A 12,267-nucleotide genomic window follows, 5' to 3' on the forward strand; every position below is an offset into this window, starting at 1 on the left:
TACAGGAATGTACACATCAGGATAACAGATGGGATCCGGTCCTGGAGCGCTGAGCCAGCCTTAGGAGGCATCTGATGGGTAAGAAATGGCGTCCAGATACCCGGATCGTGACAAATGTGTAGCACAATGTATAACGGGCATTGCGATGCGTGGCATAATGTGTCACAGGCATTACGGTGTATGGCATAATGTGTCAGGGGCATTACAGTGTGGCATATTGTGTAATGGGCATTATGGTGTGTGGCATAATGTCTAAGGGCCATTGCAGTATGTGGCATAATGTATACTGGGCATTACTATAAGGAGGAAAAATTACAAATAATGTATGGGGCATGAATCAGGATTATTTTTCTTTCCTGTGGTGGCTAACGTCTGGGCGTGCCGGTTTCAAAACTGGGGTATAATGTAGGCTTTTCCTGCAATGACACGCCCCTTTCAGCAAAGCCACACCCATTTCAGCTAAGCCACACCCCTTTTTGTGGCGCACGCAGATTCATCACTTTTCTAGTGGCAATTATGGATGGGTGGGTGTGCCAGAGAATGTTTTGGCTTGGGGAGAAAAATTTCTAGTTACTGGCCGAAAGCATAGTAAATGCATTGAAAAAGCCGGATAGAATGTATGGCTTACGTACACTGCAATTCATAAAAGCACAATAATATTGTAGCACAGAGGACTTTGGTACCAGCAGTAAATGCTCTGTTGCCCTATTAGCTCATTCTAAGCACAGACATTCATCCGGTGACTACTTTTTCCTTTGAAATAATGGCTACACATTAATTTAGAGACATTCATTTATTACTCAATGGCGTTCTCATAATCCACATTATAGATAAATTAGAGGAAGCAGAAGCTAGACAAATACAGATCAGAAATGTTCCTGCAGATAATACACATATAACAATAAACTAGGATATATAAGCAGTGCAGTTTTAGTACACCTTGCAATACTCTGAGTACTAGATATGAGCACTGGCCGGACACCACGCAGACATCACACAACCTCCTACCAGGCTACATGCTGTCAACATAGACACAACCATGCTGTATAGTCACTGTCAGCAGCAGCGTGTACAGGACTCCTGAAATAACTGTGCCGCCAGCAGCCAATGAAAGCTCACCACTCAGCCTGACATTACAGTACAATGAGAGATGCGCTGTTATTGGTGGGCGCACACACGCAGACACACACAATAAAATGCGAGTGCCTATGAGAAGCCCTGCCTTCCCACTCACACAGGAGGGCGGCCTCCTGAGTTCCGTGCCTAGTGTACGCCTAACAGTCAGGCATAAGGGCGGGCGTGAGGCGGGACAGGGAGTGCTCTCAGTCGCGCCCATCGGATAGGAACTAGTAACGCATGCCCCGCCCACCGGTGTCCCCAGCACTTGGCTGAGCAAGAACAGAAACAAAGCAGCGGCGAGGGGCAGCGAGGAGTGGGCGGGTTGCAGGGGTAGGTCACATGAATCACTGGGGAGTAAGTGGGCGGGGCTTTAGGATTAGCGGCAGCCAGTAGGCGGTTCCATGCGGCAATGTGACAGTGGGAGGGCGGGCTCTGCTTATGCCCGGCGACCACGAGTGTGGGCGTGTTACTGTGGCTGTGGGCCGTAACGGGCTGCGCTGGGTGTGTCAGGGGCGGGGCTGGGCAGCGCAGGTCCCGCCCCTGTTGGCATCTTTCCTTGTGTAGACGAGCCGCAGTTTGAATGTGCAGGGAAGAGGCGGAGACAGCTGCAAAGTGGTGAAACGGGCACAGAAAGTGGCAGAATCCGCTAGTAGCGCCCTGCCCGGCACCGCTGTGCCCACAGGCTCCGCAGCCAGAGGCCGCCGTGCCCCCAGCTCCACACTGCACGGGAGCCTCTAGCACGGGGCACAAAGACTCCGCTCGGACGCCGGCCGCCCAGAGCCCGTGCAGGGGCCGCTGTAGTCCCGGGGAGCTGTGATGTTCGCGGACGCGGGCAGCCCCAGCGCCGCATACACGGAGTAGACTCAGCGCCAGACACAATGCCGGCTGACAGCTCCTCCAGACCGATCCGTGCTGGCAGTGCCACCTGCCCGCACCGGGGGCTCCTCACAACCGCACAGTGAGGCTCGGGCTTCTCCGTGTCCGGCTCCCAGGGGCGGCCAGTGAGAGGATCGCTGTTCCCGGACTCACATGGTACTAGTTACCGGCACTCTCAGCGGAGACACTTGCCCTCACTGAGTCTCCGTGCTCCTGCCCATTGTGCCGCTTATTGCTCCGATCACACCCCAGGCTCCGATGGAGGCAGCCGGGTCAGTAAAAGCCAGGTCCGGCTCCAGAAGTGCCGGGCAGGGGAGCTGTGATGGAGGTGTCGCCAGCCCCAGTCCCGGGTGCCTCGGGCTGACTGCATGTGGCCGCAGCTCACCCGCCTGCCCGGAGCTGCAGCATCAGTACAAGTTGGATGACTTTGACACCGTGGCTACTGTGGGTGAGTGTCAGGGTGTACTCTCCCCCCCCCCCCCCCCCATACTGTAACACTGTGGGTGAGTGTCAGGGTGTACTTCACTTCCCCATGTTGTAATACTGTGGGTGAGCGTCGGGTTGAACTTTCCCTCTTACTGTAATACTATAGGTTAGTGTAATACTATGGGTGTGTGTCAGGGTGTACTCCCCCACACAGCAATACCTTGTGTCAGTGTCAGGGTGTACCCCCCCCCCCCCATACAGCAATACTTTGTGTCAGTGTGTACCCCCCCCCCCCCCATACAGTAATACTTTGTGTCAGTGTCTACTCCCCCCACCCATACAGTTACAATTTGTGTCAGTGTGTACTCCCCCCCCATACAGCAATACTTTGTGTCAGTGTCAGGGTGTACTCCCTCCATACAGCAATACTTTGTGTCAGTGTCAGGGTGTACTCCTTCCAGCAGACATTCTGTAATTCTGTGGTTACACCGTGTGTCATCAGCCTACATCTGTATGACAACATAAGTGGGTCAGCCCTGTGATGACACAGTCAGGTATGATATAAATAATTAGTTGTCATTCATGTTGTATTGTAGACACAATGGGGTCAGTTCAATTCTCCGACAGTTGAATAGCGCCGGGAATTAGCTCCCGTCGCTATTCAATTCAGCTCAAGTTAAGTTGGCGAATGCCCGTTCTCCCGGACTTAACAGGTTGATTTGTCGGGAGAACGGGCATTCTCCGCCTTAACTCCCCGCCGCGATGCTGATTCCCTGACGGAATCAGTCTCGCGCCAGCCATGCGGCAGCACTTTTCTCGGATTTCCTCTTGCATCTCCCGGGGGTGAGAGAAGAATTCCCGACAATTGACTGTCACTTGGTGCTGTATTGAATAGCACCGGGAGCTAATTCCCGGCACTATTCAACTGTCAGAGAATTGAATCAACCCTAATGGTATTTGTATGGCTAACATTAAGTTTATACATTTGCATCCTATTAAATGCCCTAGTACACTGTGCTTTAGTAGTTTGACAACATGTGAGTTCCCAGGTGATGGGATACTGCATAACTGAGCACTAGGTTCCACTGAAGTGTTCCAACACATTTCCTGCTCTGAAAGATCTTTGTTTTCAGTTCATCAACCAGCTATTATATTTATGACATACAGTGCTGGAATTTGTGACTTTCCAGCACTTAAGGGAGACTAATCAATTGTTTTCAATCTGAAAATACTGCATGTTTACATGGCGACTAAAAGTTTACCTCTGGTACCTTGCTTGACATTTTGTGTGTACATACAGAATGTGTCTGACTGGCTTCTGTTTAGCCTCAAAACCTCTAAATATTTCCTTCCACTTATAATAGGATGGTATTTTGTTGGCAATACTGTGCTGGCTTTGGGGGATACAGTTATTTTCTTCTTTCTGCTTTTTGCTCTTCCACAGAGGTTCTATTATTTATTTAAGCTACAAATGCTCAACTAAATACATGGGTGGCCAAATGTCCAAGTATAATAGATGCCGTTATTGCTTGACTAATGAGAATAATGTGCAATTATTGTTATGCATTAAGATGTAGTCCTGCAGTATAACTGTGATTAAGTAATGAGGTTCCTCTCATTTTGTCAAAGCTGAACAGACATTAATGTCAAATAAATAAAACTATATTGTACATGCAAACTCCTTAATTGTTCTATAATTTGCGATACTGCAAGTCTGGATGACTGCCACCGTTGTTCTTAGTGTTCTCAGTGGTAAAGAAACAGACCAAAATTCCCCTCCAGTTGTATAAGACCATAGTAGGAACCAAAATAAGATCCAGCGTGCCCTTTGCTTTTGTGTACAACGTTCCATACTGTAAATGTTTTCTTTCCATATTTACTGTTTTATCCTTTGTGTTTAGACTGTCCTACTTCTACTGCAAGTTATGGAAATGACCCAGATTATCATAAATGTTTAGTAATTACTTGAGAATTCATACACGTGGATAATTTCAAAATATCAAAGTCAAGATCAGTTGTTAGCATTTTTTTGTGTATTATATCACATATTTACTATTATAACAAGTATTTGAAGATGTAAAAAATAGTTGCGTTTCTTTAGAGCAGTGCTTCTCAAATCCGGTACTGGTTTTGAGAAGTACCTCCTTAAAGTGTACAGACATAAGTTTTACCTATGCTGTAGGTAATACAATTTGTTGTTAATATTGTGCATTTATGGCATTATAGTATTTATGCTTTGAAATATATATTAATACATATAGCTACAAATATTTGTCTTGTATGACTTTCTGCTTTCAGCTCAAATACATTTGTTGTTCTTATTTTGGGTGTATATGTAACTAGTAAATAAAACCGGTATTTGCGGTGTTACCTCAGCCATCCTGCTTACCCATCCTATTATACTTACACCCTATTCTTGGTCCTTTTCTGTCCTATCATTGTGGCTGTAGGGTATGACAGTCATACCGCAGCCACGAATAGGTCATCACGCAAATGTAATCAGCTAATTTTTTTTACTAGGCTCCTATTTTATATACAGAGATTGAAGTAGGCTTGTATCCACCTGTCTAAGGGCCGAATTCAATTAGTGGTGAAATTGCGATTAATTGTAATTTACCACGCTTGCCATTTCCACGACTTATTTGCCTACTCAATTGCAAAGTCGTGAAAATGGGATTGCGAGCAGTGAAAAGTGTAGGGGAAAATGGGGAAATGTGCCTGTACCCCCAAAAAAGCTAAACTAAGATAGGATAACAGTATATAAGTTTATTATTGGTCATAATAAAAGTATTTGGGATATTTAAATTTGGTCAAATGATGTTATATGCATTTCTTGATAATAGAAAGCAATGTTTTTCAGTAAAATAGGTGCTAAAATTACATTCGGGGTACATACAATTGGGTATAAGTATATATTTGGGTCATTTTAGGGAACATTTAAAAAAAAAAAAAGTGGAAACAGACTGATACTCCCACCTGCAAGTCTAAAAACACTTGTCCCATTCATAAAGCATCCCAATATACCTGTCCCATACCTTGTACCCAAATTTCCATCATTTTGCACTTTTTCACCACAACAAAACTTGTCATAATTGGCCAATTTAAAAAAAATTAAAAACTTCAAAGTGTCATTCAGGGGGTGACCCTGACATTTTTAACTTAAGATAGGGATTTTCCGCAAGTTTATCATATACATCAGATTTTAGTACCTTTTTTGCTCTCACTTGTACTAAATGGGATTGTGAACTCTAAAGTGGCTATTCAGGGGTAGGGGGGGGGGGGGGGGGGGGGGGGGGTGGTGGTAGATTTATGTGACCGGCGGTCTCACATTACTTACGCCGGGATCCCGGCATCTGAAAAACCTGATGGTCTGCATGCCGACCACCAGGGAATATTCCCACTCGTGGGTGTCCACGACACCCTTAAGGGCGATATACATGGGAGAGATGTGTGCTGAGCGAACCGCTCAGCACAGATCTCTCCCGCCGCTCAGCACAGCACGATGTGTGCTGAGCGATGCCGGTGGCCGCTCATTTCACCCAACTGGTGAAATGAGCGACGTGCTAGATTGGCCTGCACGGGGCCGCGCATTGCTATCGCTGTGGGGGGTACGCACGAGTGATCTGTGCTTAAAATCTAAGCAATCTAGTCAGATTGCTTAGCTTTTAAACATGGATCTCTCTGTGAGTACCCCTCAATAGAGTGGGAATATAACCTGCTGTGAGCCACCGAGCCTGCAAGGGGCTTCATTCAGCTCGCCTCCCCGCTGGCCTTCCGGCAGCTGGGATCCCACCGTTGGTGGGACGCATTTGGGGGGAGATGTATGATCCTGCATCATGGGGTTTAGCGGTATCTAAGCATGTTATGTGCTGCAGATAACACTTCCCCACATGTATTAATGTGGGTTGTGTGTTTAAATGATAGGTACACATATCTACAAGATAGTGTGCCAATGTGCAAGCAAATGTATGAACAGTCAGTGTTACTGACCGTTTTGACAGCTGCAGCTAGAGATTGTGCATTCAAAAAACAATACTTTTTTCTTTTTTCTTCAATAACGCCACAGTTGCCGCTTAGAGGAACTTGACCAGCGCATGCACAGAATGTATGCAAGCGCTGGTCAGTGAAAGTGGCCCGCCGGAAGAGGGAGAGCGAAATTCGCCAAACAGAATTAAAACGCTCCATCTTCGTCAAAAGAGGAGATGATGCATGCCGCAGCTGTATGTACCTGCTTTGCCACGCTAACTGGGCGATGCAGGTCCAGACAAATGATAATGCTGATTATCTAACAGGAACGAAAAGCTATACCTTCTATACACTCTAAACACACTTTAAACCTTTAGCCGCTGCGGCCGCTAAACTTAGTACACACGCTACGTACCTTATACACTGTTTGCGTACGGAGTCCCTTATCACTGTACGGACTTAGCGTACAAACGCAGCGCTGGGGGTACAAAGTACACACAGCGCGCACACACCCAATGAATACGCTTTAAACCTTTACAGCAATGCAATGCAATGATAAAACACTTTAAACCTTAGCAGGGCAATGAAGACACAACACCAATTGTGATTTAACCGCTGGGTTCCGACACCACAGTGGATTATTGCTGAAAGGGGGTTACAATACAAATAATACAATACAAAATAACAGAGTAAATGGCTACATTCAATGTTACATACGTGAGTGGACAAGCTTGCGCAACCCGGCCGGTCCCCGGTCATCTGATAGATCACTTTTGTGAGTCTTGTGCCAGACCAGGCTGCAGCAGGCTTTATTTATACAATTCTTCCAAAAGCAATACAATGGATACTGTAATGCCTTTATCCATTGGACACAGGAATGCACTTTTACAGTACAGGAGAGGTCATAGGTCGATTTGAATTGGTGGGCGATGACTGTTCTAACTGCTCTTGTGGGTGGTCTCCTCTGGATTCCCGCCGCATACATAATGTACAGTAAATACAGTTTATATCTATATTCTGCTTCTGCACATAACTATCTGCAGGAACATGCAATCTTCCTCAAACCAACACCGGAATGTTACCCTTAAAATACCCTACAGCTGGATACCAAACACCACCTTATGACCTTGTTATGTCCCCTCCTATTCTGTAAAGGTGAATCCCTTTGTTTTGAAACCATTTAAACTGTTATTTTCTGGTGTGGTGCAGGGGGACTATGTGTACATTGTGCACTATTTGGATTAAATATGTAATGTGTTTTGATAGCTCTCCATGCGTTCACAAACTCTACCGTAAATACACCATACCATGCGCTGATGCGCACGACTGCGGGAGCGACCATACGCAAATTGCGAATATGTGCACGCACAGCAGAACAAGTACACGCGCGGAGGCCATCTGTGTGTTGTTTGTACGTGGTGTGTGTACTGCAATATTTTTCAACTTTGACAGTCCACCCTTTGGCAGTCACAAATAACTGCCACTATCTAATCACTAAACAGAAAAATATCTACACAATATCTACAGAAGTATTGGATGGTCGGGGGAGAGTGGTAGGTAGGAAATGTATGACCTAGTGGGATAGTAAAGAACATGTATGTATGAATCCATGTCTGAGGGGCATGTATCATCGTGCCGTATATGTTCTAAATAAGCTTCGAGGTATTGCGAAGTATACATTAAATCCTTCTCATCCCGTATTAAGGGTCTGTAAATGGGCCAACAAACACTACCGAGCTTTTTTCGGCTTCTTGTTCCAACAAATGGGGTGCACATTTAGTTGATGATTCATGGAGGGGGAACATACGTGAGTGCTAGTGTATGTAGATATCACCTGTTGACTATGTGTGTCGTTAACTGAAGGTTGTAGAGATGAAGATAAGATACATTCACATAAACATTTACATAAACATTCTTGGGTAGGGCTGATGTCTTTTCCGGATGGGTGTATCTGGGCAGAGGGGGAGACAAAAGAAAAACAGGTGAATGAAACAGGCCATGAAATTCATTTGCAATCCTTATCATATCACTGTCTCTATAGAAGGGTCATGAATTAAATCTGCTATAACAGTACCCTTGCTACTGAGACTCATCAACTTTGTGCCGTGCTTGCGCCGCGTCAGAATTCGAACACACCTAAATATCAAACCAATAATTGTGACGACTCCCAGGATACAAAGGAGAAACTTCCCTACACTCATAATAAAATTTTGAGCCCACTCTCCTAAACCTGAGAACCAATTTCGTGGGTTCAACCATGAGACCCAGCCGGTCAGCTCATTACCCACAGCCGTCAGGGTAAGGTTGTGTCTCCTCCGGAACTCCCACTTCAACTGCAAGATATCGTCCATCTTTTGATCGATAATCTCCGTGGGGTCGTCAGTGCTGTTTGTAATATACGTACAGCACTTCACACCATATTGAGTTGCCAAAGTGACACAGTACCCACCCGTCACGGCTGTGATATAATTAAGGACCATCCTGTGCTGGATCAATTCCTTCTTGTAAGCTTGTAACTCCCTTCCCGTATACCTGAAGGTGTCGTCATACATCTCAGTGATATTATCTATTAAGTTTGCTAGCGCATGGATATACCTATAATTTATAATTCCTCTGGCAGTACGGGTGATGTCTAATGCGAGAAGGAATTGAATCCCGGTAGATTCGTGGATCAAATCAGAGGCTGCGTGCTCTGTCCTATCTATGAGGTGTCTCTTGACGATGTGTTCATAGTGAGTATAAGTATAAGGAGCCTGAGCACTGCGGTGAACATCTCTCATCTTATCATGGGTTATGGTCATGACCTCTGGCAGTACTCTCCCAATATAACACAATCCCTCTGAGCCCGGGGCAAGCCACTTGTACGCCTTCCTCCCACATATGAAATAGGCATCATCTGGAGAACATAGGGGACAGAATAGGACATCACCATATTACAAACTTTCCAAGTGAAAAACCCAATCCCTAGTTCTCCCATCTGCTCAGTATAAGTATCAGGATGGATGATATGAGCACAATACCCTGGCGATACTTTTCCAACCCACATGGTCTTGCTTCCACGAGTATACCTATACCGAAAATACCTCCCACTGTTGGCTATTTGGCGTACAAATTCAGAGTCTATGGGTATCCTATCAGCTCTGTGTGAAAAGGTCATTGTCTGGTTATTCCACGTCACTTCCCAATTTCCCGGTTTTCGGTAATTGGAAATATTAAAACACAATAAGGACCTATCTATATGATACTGGTGGAGCTTCAAACTAGGGGGCCTAGAAATATTGAATTTCTTATCCACCGGTCTCCCAACCCGTAATTTGAGTACCTCATCTATTGCTAAAGGGTACGGTACTAATCCTGACTTGCTCTGACCTTGAGGTACTTGTGAGCACACCTAGCATTCTGTCTGGTTTAAGACCTTACCCACTAGTGAGTGGTAATCACTCAATGGATGACGGTCCATGTCGATGTTAAGGCTGGACTGACCTCTCTGGATGCACCCATCCTCGACTATATTCTCATAATTCCTACAAATACAATTTTCCTCAGACAATAACCCTTCACAGTGCCTCCGAGCTCCCTGACTACCAGATCGCTTTCTGATACCCGCCTTTGCTCGAGTGATGTGTTGCTCCTGAGATTCTACAAATCCATCCTCTCCATCAGAACCCATTCCAGATCCTTGCTCGACCTCTCTGGGACCCTCACCGTAACAGACTGTCCTGGTCAACAACAGGATTAACAGAAAAACCCGAAACGCAGTCTCTTGGGGTAGATCCATCTTGTTAAGGGGAGAGAAGGGGGACAAGAAGGGGGGGGGGAGAAAGAGAAGGAGGGTAGTGGGAGATGGAAAAAGAAAAAAAAAACTGGTGCGACAACCGCCTCTGGTCTTGTTGTTCTCCGCGCTCAGGTGCCGTCTCAACAGTCCTGCCTCTCAACCTTCCCGGAACAGACACTCCAGTGATACGATGTTCTCTACACTCTGCTCTTTGTCACGGGTTCTCTCCGGGTCAGCGACCTTCTTACAGTGGGACGAGTGGACCCAAGTCTCTTTTTCGGCAACCTTTAATGCTGTCGTACTGGTGAGCAAGACTTGGTACGGTCCTTCCCACCTGTCAATGAGGCAACCTGAGCGTAGAACATTTCGAATCATTACATAATCCCCAGGTTCAATGTCATGACAATTACTGTTCGGTAGGTCAGGAATCACCAGCTTTAGATTTCTATTTTGATTTCTCAACTGCTGGCTCATCTCAACCAAATATTTCACAGTCACTTCATTATTGCATTTCAAATCATCCTGGGGGTCTATCATTACATGAGGTTGTCGACCAAAAAGAAACTCAAAGGGTGATAGGTTAAGGGGAGACCTGGGAGTGGTTCTGATGCTGTACAATGCTAGTGGCAAAGCTTCTGGCCACAACAATCCAGTCTCAGCCATCACTTTGCTCAGCTTGTTCTTAATAGTGCTGTTCATTCTCTCCACCTTCGCACTCGCCTGTGGTCGGTACGGAGTATGCAGCGTGCTATTAATTCCCATTAGTTTGCACATAACCTGAAAGACTTCACCTGTAAAATGGGTACCCCTATCGCTTTCAATTATTCTAGGGATACCATATCTACACACAAATTCCTGCACAATTTTCTTTGCAGTGAATGTAGCAGTATGTGGCAGCAGGGAACGCTTCTACCCAATTGGAAAATACATCAATACAGACTAACACATATTTTAAATTCCTACAGGGTGGTAACTGTATGAAATCAATTTGTATTACCTGAAAAGGTCAGTCTGTCGGAGGGATATGGGATGGCTCTGTTGGTATTGACTTTCCAATATTCTTCCTCAAGCAAGTAAGGCATGTCATTGCTCTCTTACCTGCATGAGAAGAGAATCCTGGCGCACACCAGTAGGCTCTCACTAGCTTGCAAATACCCTCTTTGCCTAGGTGAGTCAGACCGTGTGCCGCCTGAGCTAGACCTGGAAGATATGCTCTGGGGGCCACTGGCTTACCGTGTCCACCTGTCCAGAGTCCTGAGGACTCCTGGCCATACCCCTTTGACCTCCAGACTGCCTTTTCCTGTGAAGAACACACATTTTGCATTTCAATTAATTTTTGTGTGTTGATTGTGTTGAATGTCATCAGTGATGTGATGTTCGTTTCTATGGGGGTGCTGGCTGCTGATTTAGCAGCTTCGTCTGCCCGGCTGTTACCAAGTGAAATTGGGTCTTGGTTGTAAGTGTGTGCTTTGCACTTGATAACAGCCACTCTATCTGGTTCTTGTATCGCTGTTAGAAGCCTTTTTATGTGGGACGCATGCGCTACAGGTGTGCCAGCTACCGTCATGAAATTTCTGAGGCGCCATAGGGCCCCAAAATCATGCACCACTCCAAAGGCATACCTAGAATCTGTGTATATATTAGCTGACTTACCCTTGGCCAATTCACACGCTCTGGTTCGGGCGACCAGCTCAGCAACTTGTACTGAGTGCGGTGGGCCCAGGGGTTCAGCTTCTATGATACCTCTGTCGTCTACAACTGCGTATCCAGTACACAAGTCTCCCGATTCTGTCTGTCTGTGGCAACTACCGTCAGTGTAAAAGTTAAAATCTACGCCTTCCAGTGGGTTGTCACTGATGTCAGGTCTCGCAGTGAAAGTCTGGTTCAGGTATTCCATACAATCATGCGTATCAGTCTCTGCACTAAATCCTCCTTCACCCTCATTCTCATCCTCCACCCTTTGTGCCTGTCCATGCACACTTGGCAAGTAAGTTGCAGGATTAAGTGCGCTGCATCTCTTAATGGTGATGTTTACAGGGGCCATCAGTGATAATTCCCATTTTGTAAACCGTGCCGATGAGACATGTCTGGTTTGGGCGGAGTTT

The 12,267-nt window shown here is 45.9% G+C and overlaps 1 protein-coding gene across 1 annotated transcript in view; it reads left to right on the forward strand.

Moving 5' to 3' along the window:
* The first annotated feature begins 1,548 nt into the window (after window positions 1-1,548).
* Window positions 1,549-12,267, forward strand: part of PRKX (protein kinase cAMP-dependent X-linked catalytic subunit) — a 379,007-nt gene continuing 368,288 nt past the window's right edge. The window contains exon 1 of the mRNA XM_063955511.1: window positions 1,549-2,443. Within this exon, the coding sequence (XP_063811581.1) occupies window positions 2,254-2,443 (190 nt within the window). The 5' untranslated portion in view covers window positions 1,549-2,253. The remainder of the gene's footprint in view (window positions 2,444-12,267) is intronic.

This window comes from Pseudophryne corroboree, chromosome 2, assembly GCF_028390025.1.
Source record: "Pseudophryne corroboree isolate aPseCor3 chromosome 2, aPseCor3.hap2, whole genome shotgun sequence".
NCBI classification, from domain to species: Eukaryota; Metazoa; Chordata; class Amphibia; order Anura; family Myobatrachidae; genus Pseudophryne; species Pseudophryne corroboree.